The 19,146-nt window shown below is 43.0% G+C and overlaps 2 protein-coding genes across 4 annotated transcripts; both read right to left on the bottom strand.

The window, feature by feature from the left end:
* Window positions 1-1,324: 1,324 nt before the first annotated feature.
* LOC134637734 (uncharacterized) lies at window positions 1,325-8,111 on the bottom strand. 3 transcript variants are annotated; one of them, XM_063488246.1, is made up of 3 exons: window positions 8,056-8,111; window positions 4,646-7,075; window positions 1,325-2,393 (listed from the first exon to the last, which is right to left on the bottom strand). In XM_063488246.1, the coding sequence occupies exons 2-3, from the start codon at window positions 7,049-7,051 to the stop codon at window positions 2,031-2,033; spliced, it is 2,769 nt and encodes a 922-aa protein (XP_063344316.1). In that variant the 5' UTR covers window positions 7,052-7,075; window positions 8,056-8,111; the 3' UTR covers window positions 1,325-2,030. The 3 variants fall into 3 exon arrangements, with proteins under 3 accessions (XP_063344316.1, XP_063344318.1, XP_063344317.1); XM_063488248.1 differs by lacking the exon at window positions 8,056-8,111 and adding an exon at window positions 7,801-7,956; XM_063488247.1 differs by lacking the exon at window positions 8,056-8,111 and adding an exon at window positions 7,805-7,956.
* Window positions 8,112-8,330: 219 nt separating this feature from the next.
* ntd5 (ntl-dependent gene 5) lies at window positions 8,331-18,858 on the bottom strand. The gene is made up of 8 exons (XM_063488349.1): window positions 18,731-18,858; window positions 17,568-17,702; window positions 17,011-17,202; window positions 10,757-10,874; window positions 10,225-10,301; window positions 9,450-9,632; window positions 9,070-9,267; window positions 8,331-8,965 (listed from the first exon to the last, which is right to left on the bottom strand). The coding sequence occupies exons 1-8, from the start codon at window positions 18,798-18,800 to the stop codon at window positions 8,883-8,885; spliced, it is 1,056 nt and encodes a 351-aa protein (XP_063344419.1). The 5' UTR covers window positions 18,801-18,858; the 3' UTR covers window positions 8,331-8,882.
* Between the last annotated feature and the right edge of the window lie 288 nt (window positions 18,859-19,146).

Raw genomic sequence — 19,146 nt, 5'->3', positions numbered from 1 at the left:
AGAAAAGAAATGGTTTGGAGAGGTTAAATTAAATCATAAGGAGGGGCTGAGAAAAAAGCAGAAACCGATATATTGAATGTCTTCCTATCAACAAACAAACAAGAAAGCAGATATAAAATAATATCGAGGCTTTGCAATTCTTAGAAGTAAGCATCCAAAGTATTACAGACAAATGGAAAAGTGAAGTGAAAATAGTTGTATCTGCAGAAGAATGGGAAAATATTGGGGAATTATGCTTTTCATATCCCTGGAGGCCATTTGAGTGGAAAAACATTATAAGATTTTTTTATTAGCGCTGCCCCGAGAAAGCACCAAGGTGTAGGAAGGAATTGTTGGAGGATATGTGGCTCATCAGTGGGTAATCATTGCCATTTATTCTGGGAGTGTTCAAAACTCAGGCTATTTTAGAGTGAAATCCATTTGATGCTCTGACAGTGAATTTAAGCGCCTCGGCACAAAGATCCAAACTAAAGAAGGCAAATACTGAATGAGAGTACTACCTGTAGGAGGGTAAAAGTCGTTCTTCTCTGACAAAAAAGTGATCAGACACAAACTGAAGATTAGTTAAAACTTAATGGGAATATTCTCCTTTTCCCTAAAAGTGCAGCAGGATAAGTTCATGGAACTGTGATCAAAATGGATTGCATTTATCACCCGACTTCAACCAGACTTAGCTTAACTGGAAGCGACAGTTTTATTATCACTGTGATGAAAACTGTGACGCTTGAAACTTGTATCTAAATCGCAATAAGCACAGAGAAAGGATGGGGTTATGTCTTTCTGCTATAATGTATTATAATTAGTAAAATATTAGAGAAATAACAGGGAAATTAATACAATGTAGAGGGTTTTTTTTCTTTTGTTTTTGGCAAAAGTCTGCATGTAACACTCAATTGTAATAGTTTATATTATATTAAAATTGTCTCAGCAGATTATAATTTAATGGATGTATGATTGAAGGTGTATGTGGGTGTATTTTGGTTTTGTGTTGTAGCTTCACACATAAAAAGGAATTTTTTGTTGTTGTTTTTGTTGTTATTGTTGTTTGTTTTGGTTTTTTTAAAAAGGGGCAGCTGGAGCTCAGCAAGCAGAACTATGTATTCATTAACTGGAAGGTCAGTGGTTTGATCTCCAGCTCCTCCAGCCTGCAGGTCACAGTGTCCTTACACAGAAACACACTCTATACAGAAGCACAAAACAGTGGGAGCGATATGTAAATACAGTCTGTTTATACTATTTAAAGTGGAGGAAAAGAAAGAGCAGAAACAGAGACTTAGCTTTGTGAAAATTTAATACCAATAAATTAACAATATTCAAAATTTAAACAAAAAAAAATAATATAGAGTTTATATTAGAATAACTCAAAAAACATTTGGTCAAACTCTTACAGGATGTGGATTAAATACAGAAGATCAACAGCGGCAACAAAATTAAAAGTAAGCGTTTTCATACACAATGTAAAAAAAATAACTTTGAGTTCAAAGAAAACGAGTGCAAATTCCTCACAGTGTGTCTGACGGTAGGAAAGATTATATCTTTCATATGAGATAGTGCAGAAGTGCAGCTCTTACAAGTAGTACTCTTTATATACACGACTAGAGCAGAGGATTGTTTAGAGTTCATAAGCTATCTTTCTTTTTCGAGCACTTTAGGGTTTCATCGTGGATTGCATGGGAACGCAACTTCATGAGGACTTGTTAGCGTTTTAATTAATGTTATGAATTCACACACACACACACACACACACACACACACACACACACACACATATATACACACAAAGAAAACATGACTTCAAGAATGAGTTTTCCCTTAATTCAAAATCACATCTGACTTTGAAGGCTGCGTTTTGGCCCTTAAAATGGAATGGGAGTAATATACATTCATATAAATAAATTAACATTAAAAACAATAAATATGAAAGTGCTCCCTTCTTTGATTCTTAGTCAATAAAAAGCAAAGATCAGAGTCTAACTGTAGTTAGATATCATCAACAGCACTTCTCCCCTAACTCCCTTTACTTTAAAGTGTTACGTTTCCATCTCAGACTCTGAGTTATCCAAATTAGACACAGTGGAGCTGTACCATTCAGCACTCTCCTCTTCCTCCTGGACTCCTGACACACCACCGCCTCCTTCGTCTCCTCGGCTGCCTCCTCTGTCTCTTCTCTCGTTAAGCATTTCCATGGCTACTTGGTGGTAGGGGTGCTTGCGTTTGGTGTGCCGCCGGAGGGTGTTGCGCTCGGCAAAGCGCGTGTGGCAAAGCTGGCATTGGTAGGGCTTCTCTCCGGTGTGCACTCTTTGATGGCGCTGGAGCTCACCTGCCTCCCTGAAGCGCTTGGCACAGATGGGGCACACAAAGTTCCTCTGGCCTGTGTGGATGTGCTTGTGTCTCTGTTTAAAATGAGAGATGAACATCCGAATGATTACTCAAAGGCATATAAACAACATTTTAACTGACATTTATATGCAAGTAAAAGGGCTTGTGGGAGGCGGTGAACCAAAAATGAACTATCATAGCCCAAGAATCTAATTGATGTACTTTTCCTCTGGTCTGTAATGTTGTTTATTTTTATTTTTTATTTTGCTGTATTCTGGAGCTATCCTCTGTAGAGATGTCTGCTTTCTTTTTACCAATAAAGAACTAAAGGGCCTTGTGGTTCTCAAACCATCAAACTGAAAAAAAAAATACATGAGAAATTTCATGTAAAACTATTTTCTTTCTGCTGTCTACATCTGCCAACCAAAAGAAGCAAACAGCTGACTAAAATCATAGCTCAGCTGGTGGGGGGTGAAGCCATTAATGTTTGCAGTCTGTCATGCTGACATGAGCAGGAATTATAACAGTTCCTTCATGAAAATGCTCATAACAAGCATTTTGGAGTAATCAGCCCATAATTTTGAAAAAGAGGCATGACTGCTGAGGTTTTTATACATCTTTGGTGCTTTGAGCCCCACAAGGCAAAGTCTATTTACTGTAGTTCCATTATATTCAGTGGAATACAACTCGGTAAATCACACCAAAATGATCTAGATAAATAAAAAGCACTACAGGTCCAGAGGAAAGTATGTGTATTTGATTTAGAGGTGAGCTGTTCCTTCGGTGTTTGCTCTCATCTTCGTGGAGCTTCGTTGGCTCTTTTAGCTCACTGTGTGAGTTTTTAGTATATCTGATAATGTCTGCCTCAGCAGGAGCTGGTATTTGGAGCAGAAATCTCTAAATATCAACTCCATAGCTACTGCTTAACTTCTACATAAGTGTGTAGATGGGCAGCAGCTTGACTAAGTTTGATAAGTAAGATGTCAGGTGTCTGATGACAGAGGAGCTAAAACAACTGCTTGGACAATAAAACTGACTGGCAGCTATTTTGAGACTTAACTATAACTTCTAATTATTGTTTAAGTGAGAATGTCAAATATTTTGTTTGCAGATTTTACTGATGTTACCATAAATAGCTGGACAGTGGGCTTGTAGCTTTTGTGCATGTGTGTGAGAGAGATGTATTCAGGTCGACACGCCATACAAGTTGGTGGCGGAAATGTCCCAGTGGGGCATCTCACATCTGGAGTGTGTGCATACTGTGGGTAGGCTGCAGACCTACAATAAGCCCCACTGTGGGCTCCCCTTGGCTTAGTGTGGGCAGCCCCCAGTAATGAAGGTGCTGGGGACTAAACATAATGAAAGGAGTGCATTCTGCTTTCAAAAGTGTGCTGCCACTCACACGTCACCCCTACTCTTGCTTCCCTTCACGGAAAATCTAATGAATTCTAAACGTTTATCAGTAACATATAACGCCCTGCATGGCTGGGCTCCTGCAGCAGAACTACCGAGACCTTTTAACAGCAGGTGGCCTCTCAGATCACATGATCAGGGTTTCTTACCTGTTCCATACACTTATGTTAAATCCGGAGGTGATCAAGCTTTTAAGGTTGTTGGAACGCCCTTCATCAGCCAATCAGGAGAAGTCATTATTATAGTTAGTTTCTCCTTAATTATCGTCCCATTATTTTTGGCCATAGTTCACATTTGATGTGTTTATGTAGGAATGAGTGTGTTTGACTGTGTGTCCGTATGCTGGAACATGTATACTTGATTTTATTCAAACTATGAAGCACTTTGGAATTGTGTGTTTTAAAAAGTTCTATACAAATAAAGCTATTGTTGTTGTTACAGAGAACAGAACAAAAGCAGCCAACATCCCCCAAAAAAGCTTTGAATGTCCTTAAAGAAGCCTGGAAAACTTTGAAGAATAAAGGTAGTGATACCAAATAATAATTTTTTGTTTTTCCTTATATGCTGCATGTTTGCACATGTTTCAGTAAATCTCTGTACCCATTTTCCTAGCATAACATAAAGAAATGAGGAGTGGCTCCAGAGTTTTGTGGTGTACTGTATTGATATTATTAAACTGACTAGCTTTCATCTGTGGTTTAGTACCAAGCAGGTCAATGCACCAATGTCAGGTTTGACTCCAGGAAATTGTGGCTGGTGCTTTTCGAATAAATCAGCTAATTGTTCATGAACAATATTTGCACATTTACACACATATTAAAGTTTGTTTTTGCTGCTCCCAAGTGGCCAGCATATTCATTTGTTATTACTTGTCTTTAGGATGAAATGATGGTTATGATTAGCTTGTGCTGACCTGCAGATGGCTGGAGCGTTTGAAGGCTTTGCCGCATTGCTGGCAAACATGAGGCTTCTTCTGCGAATGGGTGATGGCATGGCGCTCAAGGTCGGAGAGGTAAAAGAAGACCCTCGGGCACAGCTGGCAGTACAGCACCCTTCGGGAGCCCGCAGTGTTGGGTGACGGCTCTGGAGAGAGTGGATCTAGCGGGTCAAGTTTACCAGGGGGTAGGATAGGTCCGATAGAAGGGGAGGTAGGAGCAGCCGTGTTAGAGAAATAAAGATGGTCATCCAGAGGTAAATGTTCAGAGTGAAAGTCTGATTTGGAGTCAGGTGATTGGGCGTCTAATTCTGAGGTGGGCTGAGATAAAGAGTCATAGGTCAAACTAGCAGACGGCGGTCTCGGAGACGATGCTGTAAAATTTGATGGCTTGTTGTTTTCATTGGAGACCTCTTGAGCAGATATGGCTTCATTTCCAGGGTTTGATTCAGAGTAAGTGATCTGAGTTTGAATAAGAGGAACTGAGCTGTGGTCATCCTGCAGGGCAATAGTGGATGAAGAGACAGTGAGAGACGTGAGAACGGAGCCAGAATTTACGTTATTCATGCCAGACAGGATGACAGGGGGGTTATTGGGGCTGAGTCTGATGACAGGGTGAGACAGTGTAGGAAGAGGCGATCCCAATGTGCTAACCTGACCAGAGGACAGAGGAAGGGAGACCGGAGCTGCGGCCGTAATCTGGGACAGCTGGCCGGTCGAGGAGTCGAGGACAGCAATAGGGGTGGAGGTAGCGGTGGACTCACCAGAGGAAGAAGGTACAGAGGAAAGGAGAAGAAACATGGGAGTGGAAGCACCATGTGAAGTCTGAGTAACTGAAAGGGGAAGAGAGAGACCGAGTGGAGCCGAGGAGAGGTGAGAAGAGGAGGAGGACAGGAGGAGAACAGGAGCATTGCCTGCAGGATTTGCGACAAGTTGAATGGGTTGGGTGGGGACTGATATCCCAGAGGAAGGGGACAAAACAGAGCTGGCATCCTGAACAGCTTTACCGCTTGGCTCTGCAGCCACTGAAGGTTTCGAGTTTGTAATCAAACTTGTGAAGACTTCTGGAGCTTTAGCCTGATCATCACCTAGTGATGAAGAATCACTGATAGGGGGTGGCGAGGGGTAAAAATCACCAGAAGGTGCATTTAGTGCATTATCTGTACTTTGGCTGGGACCTGCTAACGGTGCCAAAAGCGACGACTCCTTTCCTTCTGCTTCTTCTGAATTAGCATGATCAGACTGAGAATCCTCCACCCTGGAAGCATTGACTTGTGGCACTTTGAGTCCATCCGGATTGAGCGTATACGGAATTCCCTGGTCATCGATGAGAAGAAGGTTTTCAGTGTCACAGTCTATCGAAGAGAGAGAGGTCAAAACAGAGGTAGAAAAGAAAGAGGGAGACAGAAGACCATCTTCAGGAGTATCTGTGCCGCCTCCCTCATCGTCCTCTTCTACTATGTCTCTGTCTCCTTCTCCCTCATATTCATCCACCTCCATGATCAGAGAGCTCTCACAGCCCGAGTCATCCAAGAAACGCCCGTATCTCCTCTCTCGGCTCTCCCTTTTCTTGGGCAAACTCAGGTCCAGAGGTTCTGTCTGCTCCTCCGGTTCAACCTCATTGAATGTTTTGCAACACTTCAAGTCCATTTCTCGCAAAATTAGAGGAACATTTTTCTGAATTTCCCTCTCTGTAGTTTCCTCTTTAATCCTCGGCTGACTTAAAAACTTAACTGTATTAGCAGTAAAAGGAGTTTCCGACCCATCAATGTGGACAATTTTAACATCCAAAACGTCCCTGTCTTTACACAATTTATCCTGTTTCTCTGCTTCTGTCTCAGGAAATGATTCGGCTTCTTCTTCGGTCTTCTGGTAAGTAACTTCCATGATTTCTCCTTCATTTTTAACAGCTGGCAAACAGATTTCACGTTTCTTCTGTGATTCAGCAGAGACCAACACGGGTCCCTGAAATTCTGAGAGAGCAAAGTCTTTGGTCAGGCTGACAGCAGAGTTTGTGATTGGCCTCTTGCACCGTGGAGGGACAACAATTTTGATTCTTATTGGCTGGCTGTGCAAAACAGGCACTCCAGACTTTACTGTAATTGGCTGTCTGAGCCCACCAATCTTAGTTGTTTCCTGAGAGGCTGGCTCATAAGTCCCGCCCACCTCTGGCTTTTTCCCATTGATTGATAGAGCATCTTGCCTGATGGTCACTGCTGCCGTGACAGGGCATGGCTGGAGGTTACCTGGTACAGTACTGCGTGCAGTTTCGTCCTTTGGGTCCAATAAAGTCTCTGTCACTGGCCCTGATCCCTCTCCACACTGGCTGCCATTTTGGACATCCAGGCTGCCACTGGTCAGGACTGAAGCCAACTGAGAATCCATTTTGGGGCATACCTAGTTATATTTCTTTTAAATAAAAGTAAAATAATAGATTAGACACTAAAATAATGACAATTATAATAAAGAAAATGTGCATTTTAATTATAGCCTTTTGCTTATAGGAGAGGAAGATTATTAAATAAATATCCTTAGTTGGCTGGCTGGGAGAAGAAGAAGAAAAAAGTCTGGGGATTATTGGGGTCAACTTTAGTGCGAAATGCCCAAACCCACTAGTGCTGTGATATTATAAGCAGCGTGCAGACTATTCACCCTAAATCCTCGGGCCGAAACGATGAACGACTCGTATGACCCTCTTCCTCAACAGCAAACGTGCTGTCACTTTACATGATCCCAAATCTTAGCTCACAATTCCTAATCGACGGATCACCGATAATGAAAAAAAAACCCGCACCGGAGTACAGAAGGGTCCGAATGATGCGAGTGAAATTTCATTTCCCGGCTTGCACTTCTTCCGTCCACATTCATCATACATGATGAAACCTTCCATTATAAAATTCGCATCAGAACATTATTAATACCCGGTTAGGCTCGCAAGAACCAGCCTGTTCTACCCCCTTTCTGCTTATAAACCGAGAAGAACTATCCGCGGAGGACGCCATTACGCACAGTCCTAGGTCCGAAATGCCAACGTTATTATTATTCCGCGTGTGCGCCCTGACGGCTCTCGGACCTGGGACAACGCCGTCGCAAACGCGCGCGTCGGAGTAGAAAAAAACCCCATGTATATTTACACACAGTCGTGGCGTGGAGCGGATCCTTCCCCTTGCACCGGAGCTTCCTCGGACCCACAGCCAGCCATTTTAGAGCCGAGGGTCCGAGATACCGCGAGCGCAGCTTTAGGACAAACTTTCCCGGTGAGCTGTCATTTATTCCAGCCGTGCTGTCAGAGCCGGCGTAACACGCACCGGACACGCTTTCGATACATTTAAAAACTGTATTTTAAACTATACTCCACCCATACTCTCGCTGCATAGGGACTGGCTTACCAAAGCTGTGGATATTTCCGGAGGACCAAATATGACTGTGCAGTGTAAAGGGTGATGCTGCGAATGCTGAGGGAGGGAGGGGTCAAGGGGAGTTGCTATGGTGTCGCAGCCTACCGGGTCCGACCAGTAGCCATGTTCAGCCTATGAGTACTGTTGAACCTGCAGCCTGCAAAGAAAGGCTCTCTGTGCTCCCAAGAATCAAAGAGAAGGGGGCAAAGCAGGAGAGAGGTAAAGTGGAATCACACAGGAGGGTTTTATTTGCCATCAAAGAGCTGGAGAGCAAAGCATTTTGACAATATTTTATTTCAAATCTCTCATGTTAAAAACTTACAAGCTTTGAGACTTGATGCGTCGGGCTCAACAGAAGAAAAAAGATCACACAGTGAAACATCACAGAGTCGAGTCATTATGAATTAGGCTATATGAAGGTATCGTCAGGGGTATAGCTGGTACTACTGTATTATACACACACACACACAGTCATGATTGCATATAGATTGCACCTATGGCACAATTTGGTTGAATTACTTCACAGTTATGCCTGCAGTTGAATAGTATTCAGGGCAAAGAGAGAAAAGTTGAGAGCAGTGGTGAAACCCCGTGAGGCCAAGGCCAAGACATCTTAGGCTGCTGATCCACAAAAGCTGTGAAATAAAAAAAATAGTCCCTGCATCTAACATGCCGTAACTGTAGCTCTGATGGTCACAGAGAAGCTGCAGAGCGGTCAGGGAGGAGGTGTACGGAGGGCGTGTGTTTTGGAAGTGCTCGAATTGTGGCACAGTGTCTGTCATGAGCGCTGGGTGGGTCTAGATCAGACGTGCAGGTCATTACTCCACATCGCCGGGCTCGCATGCTTCAATTTCCGAGACCAGCCGATGAGGAAAGAGTTTATACTGCAACCACGTTGGCTCTGAAGAACGATAAGATTGCACAACTATTAGAAACACTTCATGGCGTTACAGATGTTAGTTACAGATGACAAAGAGCCGGGCACGGCGGCTGGTGCAGGTTTACCAAGGTAGCAGGCTGGTGTCTGCAGCTTTCCGTTAAAGCAGGTCTGGGTTGCGGTGAAGCTGCATTGCTTACGAGGATGTTTGCAGGAGAACGTCACGTTTTCCCCGTGGGGAACCATGGCATCTGTAACATCAAACGGCCAGCGTTTCACGCCACCAATCACCACGCGGCTTCGCTCAGCAGGAATGAGACAACGAGCTGTGAGGATGACCAACAAGGTATGAAAGTATCATATAAACATCAGACACGTAATGCTGTGTTTATTAATTGCCATGTGTAGGTGCACATTTATTTGAGTTTCTAGGACTTTATGCAAAGGTGTCTCTCTACATTTTACTTCAGCTTTGTTAAACAGGATATTAGATTGGATCGTTCCTCACCTCTACAGTGCGGGGGCGACGCACTCCAGCTGCCATTGGACAGACAGGTGATCATCTGGGGTCCATCCAGGAGGAAGTTCTTTTTGCACAGGTAGTGGATGTCAAAGCCCACTTCATACTCAGTCTTCTGGACAGCCACTACATAGCCCTGCTCCACCTCTGTAGGAGGCTGGCAGTACACTTCTAGTGAAGAAAGCAGGTTTATCAGTAAACTTAATCAGAAGATTTGCTGACATTTAAAACACAGGAGCAGAGTTACTATTTCACAGGACAAATGCACAGTTGCTCAATTTTTCATCATTGTTTAAAACCTTGAAACTCCACTGAAGTAACCTCGCTCTTATCTTTAACATGTTTTAATAAATGGCAGGCCCAGCCATACTCCCGTTGGCCTGATTCGAGAACTATCCTCAAAGAATTTTCCATTTCTGTTAAACAGGCCATGAAATCCCAGGTTTGACCACACGATGGCAGAGAAGCACTACAAAACGGAGCAGTAGCTCCTGAAAGATGTATGCCTGAGAGCGTCTGTGTGTTTCTGTCTGGCTTCTCTGATTCAGTATTTCTTAAATATCAGCTCTCAGAAATGCATGCATGCTACAAATGATGGAAAAACAAACCATTTCTGAGCCGATGTTATTTTCAGACTCAGTTTGATCATTCGCTACTCAAGCATTTTCTGCTAACCTGCTAAAAATGGATGAAGTTACACTGAGAGTGAAGAAAACGTAGCACACATGATGGTTAGTCAGCACAGGACGCCCTGTACACTTACTTTTACAGATGGGGTGAGGATACTGCCAGGTCTGATTCTTCTGGCAGAAATTTTCCCTGCTCCCCACTATATCCGCCCTGCAGGAGAAAAAGGAAAGAGTGATGGAGACAGATGGTGGTGCGACATGTACAGTACTGACTAAATGTGATGGAGAAAAAGGTGTAAATGTTTCCTTTTTCCACCGTCTCTCTTTGAGAGTGACTAAATTTTGTGTGCACAGTTCTCTGGCTGACACATCCACTCAGGCTCATCTTATCCTGTGAGATGAGTCAGTGCGTAAAGGGGAGTCAATACAAGATTAGACTGTAATGACCTAGTTAGCTCAATGGAGAGATCGTCAGCTGGGAGATCAAAATGAATTCCCTGCCATTCATTGCTCATCACACCTCTGCTGTATTCAAGCCTTCCCTTCACTCCCTCCCTCTTCTTCACACTCCGTCTCCGTTCTCTCACTTCCTCCATTTCCATCTCTGTGGCATTTCAAGTTTTGAGACCCCCGCACATTCACACTCAGCATTAACCCTGCCCTCACCCAGACAGGCAGCTGTAGCGGATGGAAGTTCCTACAGCAGCGTCTCCCTGAATGCTGAAGGTGTTGATCACTTCCTCGGGCAGAGGGCAAGTCTGGACAGCAGCAGGTTCAGGTGACTCTGATAGTCAAAGAAGACAAGAGGCAGTGAATGGCAGGTTAAACACGTTATCTATAAAATACACTCACTGGCCACTTCATTAGGTACATCAGTTCACCGGCTTGATAATGCAAATATGTAATCAGCCAATCACATGGCAGTAAGCCAGTGCATTTGATCATGTAGACATGATCGAGTCGACCTGCTGAAGTTGAAATGGAGCATCGGAATATGAAAGAAAGGTGTTTCAAGTGACTCTGTATCTGGTCTGTTTATTTCAGAAACTGCTGATCTACTGTGATTTTCCACCGTAACCATCTCTAGAGTTTACAGAGAATGGTCTGAAAAAGAGAAAATATCCACTCGTAGCCAGTTCTCTGGGTGAAAATGTCTTGTTGATGCCAAAGGTCAGAGGAGAATAGTTCAAGCTGATAGTAGAACAACAGTAACTCAAATAACCACGTGTTACAACTAAGATATGCAGAAGAGCCTCTCTCAACGCACAGCACATCGGACTTTGAAGCAGATGAGCTACAGCAGCAGCTGACCATAACATATACTGCTCCTGTTACCTAAGAAGAGGAAACTGTGCCTTCAGTTCACTCAGGCTCACCAACGCTGGACTGTAGAAGACTGAAAAAAAATGTTGCTTGATCTGATGAGTCTCGATTCTTGCTGCAACATTCCTTGCCTTGTATCAGCAGTTCAGGCTGGTGGTGGGGGTATGATGTTCCAGAGGGATATTTTCTTTGCACACTTTGGGTGTGCTGAGCATCCTTTAAATGCCAAAGTGTACCAAAGTATTGTTGCTAACCATGTCCATCCCTTTATTGCTGCAGCAACAGTGGGATGCTGTCACATCAATATGGACCAAAATCTCTGAGGAATGTTTCCAGCACCTTGATAAATCTATGCCACGAAGGATTAAGGCAGCTTTGAAGGTTAAAGGGGGTCCAGCTCAGTACTAGCAAGATATAACCACAAAATGGTAAGTCAGTGTACAAAGTCAAAATACACACAGTCACCCTTGTCATTCTCCAAATACAGTTTCTTTTCTGTATCTGCTGGTACGCTGACTCTAAGCTACACTTCACTGGCAAATATTGCACTTTTTATGAAAAACATTAATATTTTTATTGTGTTGTTGTTGCAGGATTTTTCAGTGGCAGAAAAGACCCAGTCTACTCTACTCCATTTATCTGCTAACTAACTATAATCATAGGCATTACAGACTGCAGGAGTACATATAAACATCTAAAGATCAGACTGCACAAAAGTGTTTACGATCCACTGCAGTCATTGCAAGAGTAAAGCATTCAATAGCATACATGTCTTCATGCATTTGTTTCCAATACATTAAGTATATTAAGTGGATGATAATAATGACTAACAATGACCCCAAAAAAAGCACTCGATTGAGTGACATAGATGTGATAAGAAAGGTAAAATCTACTATTAGAGTTTGCTATCAGAGTATAGTTTGGTTAGTTTTGGGCAATGATGACCTAATAGCTAGTTTTAGGAAAAGATGGTAGTTTGGGTTAAAATAGCTGCGTCTTAAGGAGTCACTGTGACAAAAAGCCCTGAATACAAACTGGTCCCATGTGTGAAGGAAATCGAGAAAAAACCTGAAGGAAATGAAACAGGAAGAAAAACAGAGAGCAGGACCAGCCATCATGTTATCTCATTTGACTTGTATTAACCAAGGTTTCCATATATTTTGTGACCCACAGAGGCGTTTGACACAGTGTCTTGTTTTATTCAAGTTGAAACAGGCCTTCTTAGATAATAAATCAAAGTTCGACGAGCAGGTGAAACGCCACCCCGCACGTCCCCGAGCTCACAGCTCTAACTGTGATTGTATAACACCTGGCATTGTTCATTCCTAGATGTTTGAGTGCCTCACGCTTGTGGAAATATAAATATCAAGAGTGGTGCTTGGAGAGAGGCTGGAGTGACCTGAGCTGCATCAAGCGCGGGGTTTCAAAACTGAACACGGCTTTGAAAGGCAGAGACAGCGCTCGCCCGAGGGCTATCTTGGTATCTGAAACCGAGAAACATTAATGTGAGAATGTAAAGGGACCTATGGGAGAGGGAGAGTTACGACTCTGTTTGGCTGCAGTTGAGAGCCCGAAGCTGAGTTCTGTTTTCACATACCGCCCTGCTCCTACCTTGTACCGCTGCCACCCACACAGGCTGCAGCACCAAAGTGCTATAAAGCAGGTATACCAAATTCATCTTTTAAAAACTGTAAAACTGTGATTTTTTTAAATTTTTTTATGCAATGAAACAGCGTTAAATATGCACCAATTAGACCGAGATGAAAGATGTAACGGTACACCACGGTTCCCATATACTTTAGACCTCTTTATACTACGGGGGGGTTTTTTCCAATAAAAATATACACAGAGACATATCCACACAACACAAGCTGAAAAGCCTAGAGCTGCACACTTGTCCTTGGCTCCTATTGTAGAGAGAGACCTTATCAGAGGCCTCGGATGGAAGCGGATGAGAGGAGAAAGAGATGAGAGGAAAAGAGGATGAGAAGAAAGAGCAGAGGAGAAGAGAACTGGGAACAGAAAGGCCTCGAGCAGCGTGAGCAAGAGAGCTTTCAGACTGTAATCTGTCGCCCACACACACAAACACACACAAACACAGTCGTGTATCTCTGACTTCACAGCGCATTGACACACATTAATTTCCTGGAGACTTATTTCAACCTCAACTATGACTACTATTTGCCTAATCCTCACCTAAACCCAACCTTACTCTACCCCTCACATCTATATGTTAAACTAGATTGATTTTAAATGCATTGATTTGATTTTTGTCCCCATAAGGAAGGCATGTCCCCAGCATGAGTAATGCTTGGACGACACACACACACACACACACATCTACCTCTCTACGTGTTGTTAAACGCACACCCTCACTCACAGCAGACCCACATTCACTCTCGCTGGCGCAGCGTGCACGCAGCTCCGTGCCACTTTGACAGTGATCTGCCGCCCACTGCCTCTCAGCAGGCATGAAGGAGCTCGGCTCACACTCTAACACACATGCAAAGGACACACAATACAAACACTCTCACACGCTCTAAACCCACCTACCTTCTGCCTGTCTCTCAGAAGGAGGATACTCTACGAGCGAGCTGAGAATTGTATCCTTATTTCATCTCTGAATTGGTGAAAAAATCCTGAGGGTGAGACTGAAACGCAGCAGGGTTGAGGATTTCTAGGAAAGCATGTAGCTGCAGGTGGGCGATTAATGTAACAGGCCTCAGACCTTTAAAACTGAATTACATTGTTATCATGAGCGTTGACAGGTTGACCTAAGCAATAGTACTGATCAGATCTGGGGAGATACTGAGAAGAACCTTATGTTGCACGCTGCAACTTTATAGAGGAGAAGTAGTGAGGATGCCTTTTGTTTGAAATCAATTCAGAATCAACGCTTATTTTTCTATATTTCACGAGACAGAAACACAAAATATCTGCAGCCCACAGTGCTTGCAGTGGCAGTGCAGTAGTCTTCAAGTGGGTTTGCTTTTTAACACCCTGTCTTCTGGGTTTTAACTTTGGATATGTAATAATTTAAATAAGCAATGTATTTTTTATAAACTCTGGTGTCTGTTGTCAGTTTACATTGCCGCTCACAAGCCTGATTCGAACAACACAGTTACCTTGGGGCAGAGAAGCACTTTGGTTGTAAATTAACATGAATCGAAGGCCTTTGAACTTGCTCTCTTTGAATTGACTACAGCTGTTATGTGCATTTGTTCTTCCCTCTCTCTCTCTCTTTTGTTAGCACGCTCACCTTAGCACAAGAAGGTTCTGGGTTCAAACCTTCCCGAGGCTTTTCTGTGCAGAGTTTGCATGTTCTCTGTGTGTCTGCGTGGGTTTCCTCCGAGGACGCCGTCTTCCTCCCACAGAGCAAAGACAGGCATGTTAGGTTTCAAATGTATGGTTAAATGTGGCTTGCAGTCTAAAACGCTTTAAGTGGTCAGTAAGACCAGAAGAGTACTATATAAATGCCTTTCCATTTCCAATACGCTGGTCACATGTTTATTATAGATCTAGTACCAACCTATATCTTTAAACACAGCATGAGCAAAGTTTTAGTTGAACCTGTGTTTATGCGTGATTACACTTTGAGGCCGTAATTAGTCTTTTTGCCTTGTTGGTTTTTGTGGTAGGTTTATTTTGTCTAGCCTTACATTATAATTTTGACCATATGTAGACTGCATCTTGCCCTCTAGTTCAGCAGCAGCATAAATACAACTGAAACAAGCAAATAACGTTACAAACACAGTTTCCAAAAACACACACATGAGCTGCAGACAAGAAGCAAGTCTGCTATAGTGAGCACATTTTCATCTCAGCTCTTGTGTATGGTAGTCCTGTTGCTATGGAAGCCACTGTAATAAATAAATTGTCATCTATAAGTTAAAATTTCAGGTTATTATCTCTAATTTGTGACGTATTGACTCACCACTGAGGAAATTGACATTTTTGAGATAATAACTTTAAATTTTGACTCAGCTCTGCGTGGCAAAAAAATAAATAAATAAAAGATAAATCTCAGCGTAGGAAACAGGGAATCATCTGTTTATAGCACCAAACACACTGCCTACCTTTCTGCTTTCTGTGTGGCAGATCTTTCCAGCAGGTACTGGAGAGGAGGTGTGGTTTGTTCCCAATTAGCATCACTGGAAACACCTGAGCCCAGTGTGCCAATGATCTGTAAAAGCCCTCAGAGCTCAATTACTGTCTCTCCTTTGTAAGAGGCTGTTTTTGGTTGTAATTGCTCCTTAGTTTGTTTTCTTGCACGAAATAATGTTGCATCCACCCCCAACAGGACTGACTTCATACACCATAGTTAGTTTTAATTCTTTCTTTATGTTTCTTTTATTAAAAATAAAGTGTTTCTTTGTTGGCAGTTGTGTGCTCTCCATTTCTGTCATGGCAGTTCAACATGTTTGTGATTTAGTTTAGAAGGCTATATAGAGTCCTACAGAGGCTGCCATTAGTTTTATTTATCCATCCATCCATTCTCTTCCACTTATCCTTTTCAGGGTCGTGGGGGGCTGGAGCCTATCCCAGCTGTCTTAGGGCAAAAGGCAGGGTACAACCTGGACAGGTTGCCAGTCTGTTGCAGGCAGGGCTAACACATAGACACAGACAACCAATTGCACTCACATTGGGCAATTTAGAGTTTTTCCATTAACCTAACCCCACTAACTGTGTGTCTTTGGACTGTGGGAGGAAGCCAGAGAACCCTGCAGACATCGGGAGAACATGCGGGTGTGTTTTGTACCATCATCTAACACAGTAACACAATAACTAATGAGTGATAAGAAATGTATGATCCATCTAGAAGGCTAACTAGCTGATTAGAAATATTAGCTCTATCTAGCTTGAAGTCTTTCTCTGGTGTTTCACATCTGTTAATGACTCGCTCACACTGTTTTTCTGTAACACTATTTTTGCCACTAATTTGAATGTCAGTAAGTAAACAGTTGTAATTCTTCCACTTTCTGAGTTGGTCCATAAATTCCAAATTATTTGCCCTTACATGTAACGTGGCATTTATGAATCTTATGAAAGAATCCAAAGGTTGGATTATTCAAAATGACCCATGAAGTAAAAAAAAAGCAGCTTGGGATGCTCTGGGACATTCTACATTTTTGTTTTCTAAAAAACAAAAAAAACATGCTTGTGTATCTTTGTGTTGTACTTGTTTACCTCTAAATGTTGCACACGTATATGTTCTTGCACACATATTTTTTGATATGCATATTCTTTGTGTTTAAGATAAGAAACATGTAAGACATACTGTATGCATGCACAGACACAGCTGTGTATTCAGCTTTTGTCTCCTTTTTAAAGTTCTCGACAGTTCAATGGTAAAATCTTCAGACCCACTCTGAATAACCGAGGCTCTGGTTGCTATGGTGATGGGGAGAATAGGTCCCAGTTGTGCAATGTCTACGTTGACACAAATCACAGAGGGGTTTCTGGATTTCTCTCTCCGTCTCACATATACACCCACAAACAGCTGTGTGTGTTCACTGCATAGACCTCCAGCTGACCACTACCTGTCAGGAAGAAACCCAAAAGAACCAAAGAACATTTTCCCGTGACCTCAAACCTACCTGTGCAGATGGGCTCATCGCCACTCCACTGTCGGTCACCCTGACAACGGCGAATAGTGACATCCATGCCGCTGGGCAATGTGAATCCTGGCTTGCAGCGCACTTCAAGCAGGGCAGAAAAGGAGTGAGTGGGAGAGAGGAGGCGAGCTTCTGAGTTTTCACTGTGGGGTAGAGGCCAGGGACAAGTACGACCTGAGGATGAAAGAGATGGTCCAGAGAGAGGAGAGAAAACAAGAGGCAGGGAACAAAACAATTCAGAGAATGTGCAGGAGACAAATGAAAAGAGCACAAATGAGGCTGTATAATGAGTCTGGATACACGCACAGTGCTCCCTTTTACAGCACAGAAGCATAATAAAAAGCTTCTGTTCAGCACTGGCATAAGGCTTTTATTTTATTTTCCATCAAAAAACACACACACGCACTGATGTATGTTGGCACAGCTGCGTATGCGTATGCATTTGCACACACACACACACACACACACCCTTTTAATGGCTAAGCCCACAATGCTTTTCAAAGTGAGAACTGACAGCACACATGCATACAAATAGTTACCTGGAGCCACGCAGCTGAGACCACACTGGCCGTCACACAGACACTGGCGTTTGCTGCCACAGTCACTGTCAGCTTTGCAGGGTCGCGGACACGTCCTCCTTCCCTCCTCTCCCACAAGCCTCTCCGGACATGACCCTGTTGTGATACCCACACACTGTTACACAGTAATTGCCCCTTTGTTTACTCCTATTTCATTCATGGCCCCCCATAAAAAAAAGGGAAAAAAAGACAAACGCTGTGTCGTAAAGAGATTTTGTTTGCCAATTCTGCTCTGTTTTCTCTGTGAAGGAAAGCAAATTCAGTGTGGGTGGCCGGGCAAACACTTGCCACCCAGGTTGCAGAACGAAGAGGTATTTCGATGGCAGGCTTTGCTGCTCTGTGCCTTTCAGCTATCAATCTTGTTCTTCGCTGAAAAGTGAGCGTGTTTGTGTGAGAAACTTTATCTAAAATGCAATTCATGCAATTCTGAGTCATACTCCAGTCGCATAATAAAAACCACAGTGAATTACTGTACATAAACATCAACATGACCTCGTCATTTGAGACGGAAAAGGGGAGGGAATGTGGGGGAAACAAACTCAGTGCCCCATTTTTCGATTCTCAGAATGAAAATGTGTGCGCTGCTATATTCACTCTGCCCAAAAGTACATGTGCACACAAACATGAATACGCAGCACATGATCGTTCCAGACATGGCGTACATATTTAGCACCTATGATATTATATAACTAATTAGTCACTATGAAATGCAGGCCAGTATTATGGAAGACTTGGAACTGTTCATGTGAAGGTAAACAATGATCCAAAACAGCTTTGCAATCACAAACTACTGACTAGAAAGCCATACATTTATGATGTAGGCTACGTGCAAAATATACATACAAAATAAACATTAAAATAAAGTCTTAGTTTCTTAATTAGTACACTATGACCAACATTTGCCAAGCCATTAGTCCACTTTTAAAGTGCTAACTCCAACTGACTAATTGCGTACGTCTGTATCCGAGCTATGTGCTCACCTAAACTTCAAACTACAACTTAGAGAAAGATGAAGCATTTCAGGGAAAATCCTAATGGCATCACTAAAGATCATTCAGTCCAGCTGTGTTAACTGTGTAAGCAGGGATCAGTGCTCTTCCAGGTGAAAGTGATGGAGGTCTTACCTGAATCTTGCAGGGATACGGTTCCAGTCAGAGCCCACATGGACAGCAGCAGCAGCAGTGCATGGTCCATCTTTGGAGCGAGGCCTCAGACGATATGAGCAAGGGACACGCAGATGCAGCATTTTTAAGGAAGGGGGGAACAAAGGGTGGGAGAGGGGGAGAAAGAGGGAGAGGTCCAAAGAGAAAGAGAGGGAGAGGTGGAGAGAGAGAGGGTACAGCCCAGGAGCACACATCTGGTTCGTGTTGAGGAGGAGAAAAGTGAGGAAAATTCCACTCTGAAGGACCTTTCACCCATTTCTGTTGAGACAACAGATAAAAGGGGTGACATATACATAACTACTGTCCACACAGAGAATTAACAAACAGGAAATGCTATAAAAGGAAGAAACTGATAGATTTGACTTGATATATTGGAT

This window comes from Pelmatolapia mariae, linkage group LG10_11, assembly GCF_036321145.2.
Source record: "Pelmatolapia mariae isolate MD_Pm_ZW linkage group LG10_11, Pm_UMD_F_2, whole genome shotgun sequence".
NCBI lineage: Eukaryota > Metazoa > Chordata > Actinopteri > Cichliformes > Cichlidae > Pelmatolapia > Pelmatolapia mariae.
The sequence above is the reverse complement of the archived record's forward strand: the minus strand, read 5'-3'. Positions and strand labels throughout refer to the sequence as shown.

What these genes read in the sequence shown, in the direction of transcription:
- LOC134637734 (XM_063488246.1), bottom strand. Translation starts at nt 7,051, where the DNA reads ATGGATTCTCAGTTGGCTTCAGTCCTGACCAGTGGCAGCCTGGATGTC. An exon ending in AACGCTCCAGCCATCTGCAG is followed by an intron (nt 2,394 to 4,645) that starts GTCAGCACAAGC and finishes CATTTTAAACAG; the next exon opens with AGACACAAGCACATCCACAC.
- ntd5 (XM_063488349.1), bottom strand. Translation starts at nt 18,800, where the DNA reads ATGGACCATGCACTGCTGCTGCTGCTGTCCATGTGGGCTCTGACTGGA. An exon ending in CGTATCCCTGCAAGATTCAG is followed by an intron (nt 17,703 to 18,730) that starts GTAAGACCTCCA and finishes GTATCACAACAG; the next exon opens with GGTCATGTCCGGAGAGGCTT. An exon ending in TCTCAGCTGCGTGGCTCCAG is followed by an intron (nt 17,203 to 17,567) that starts GTAACTATTTGT and finishes TTTCATCCTCAG; the next exon opens with GTCGTACTTGTCCCTGGCCT.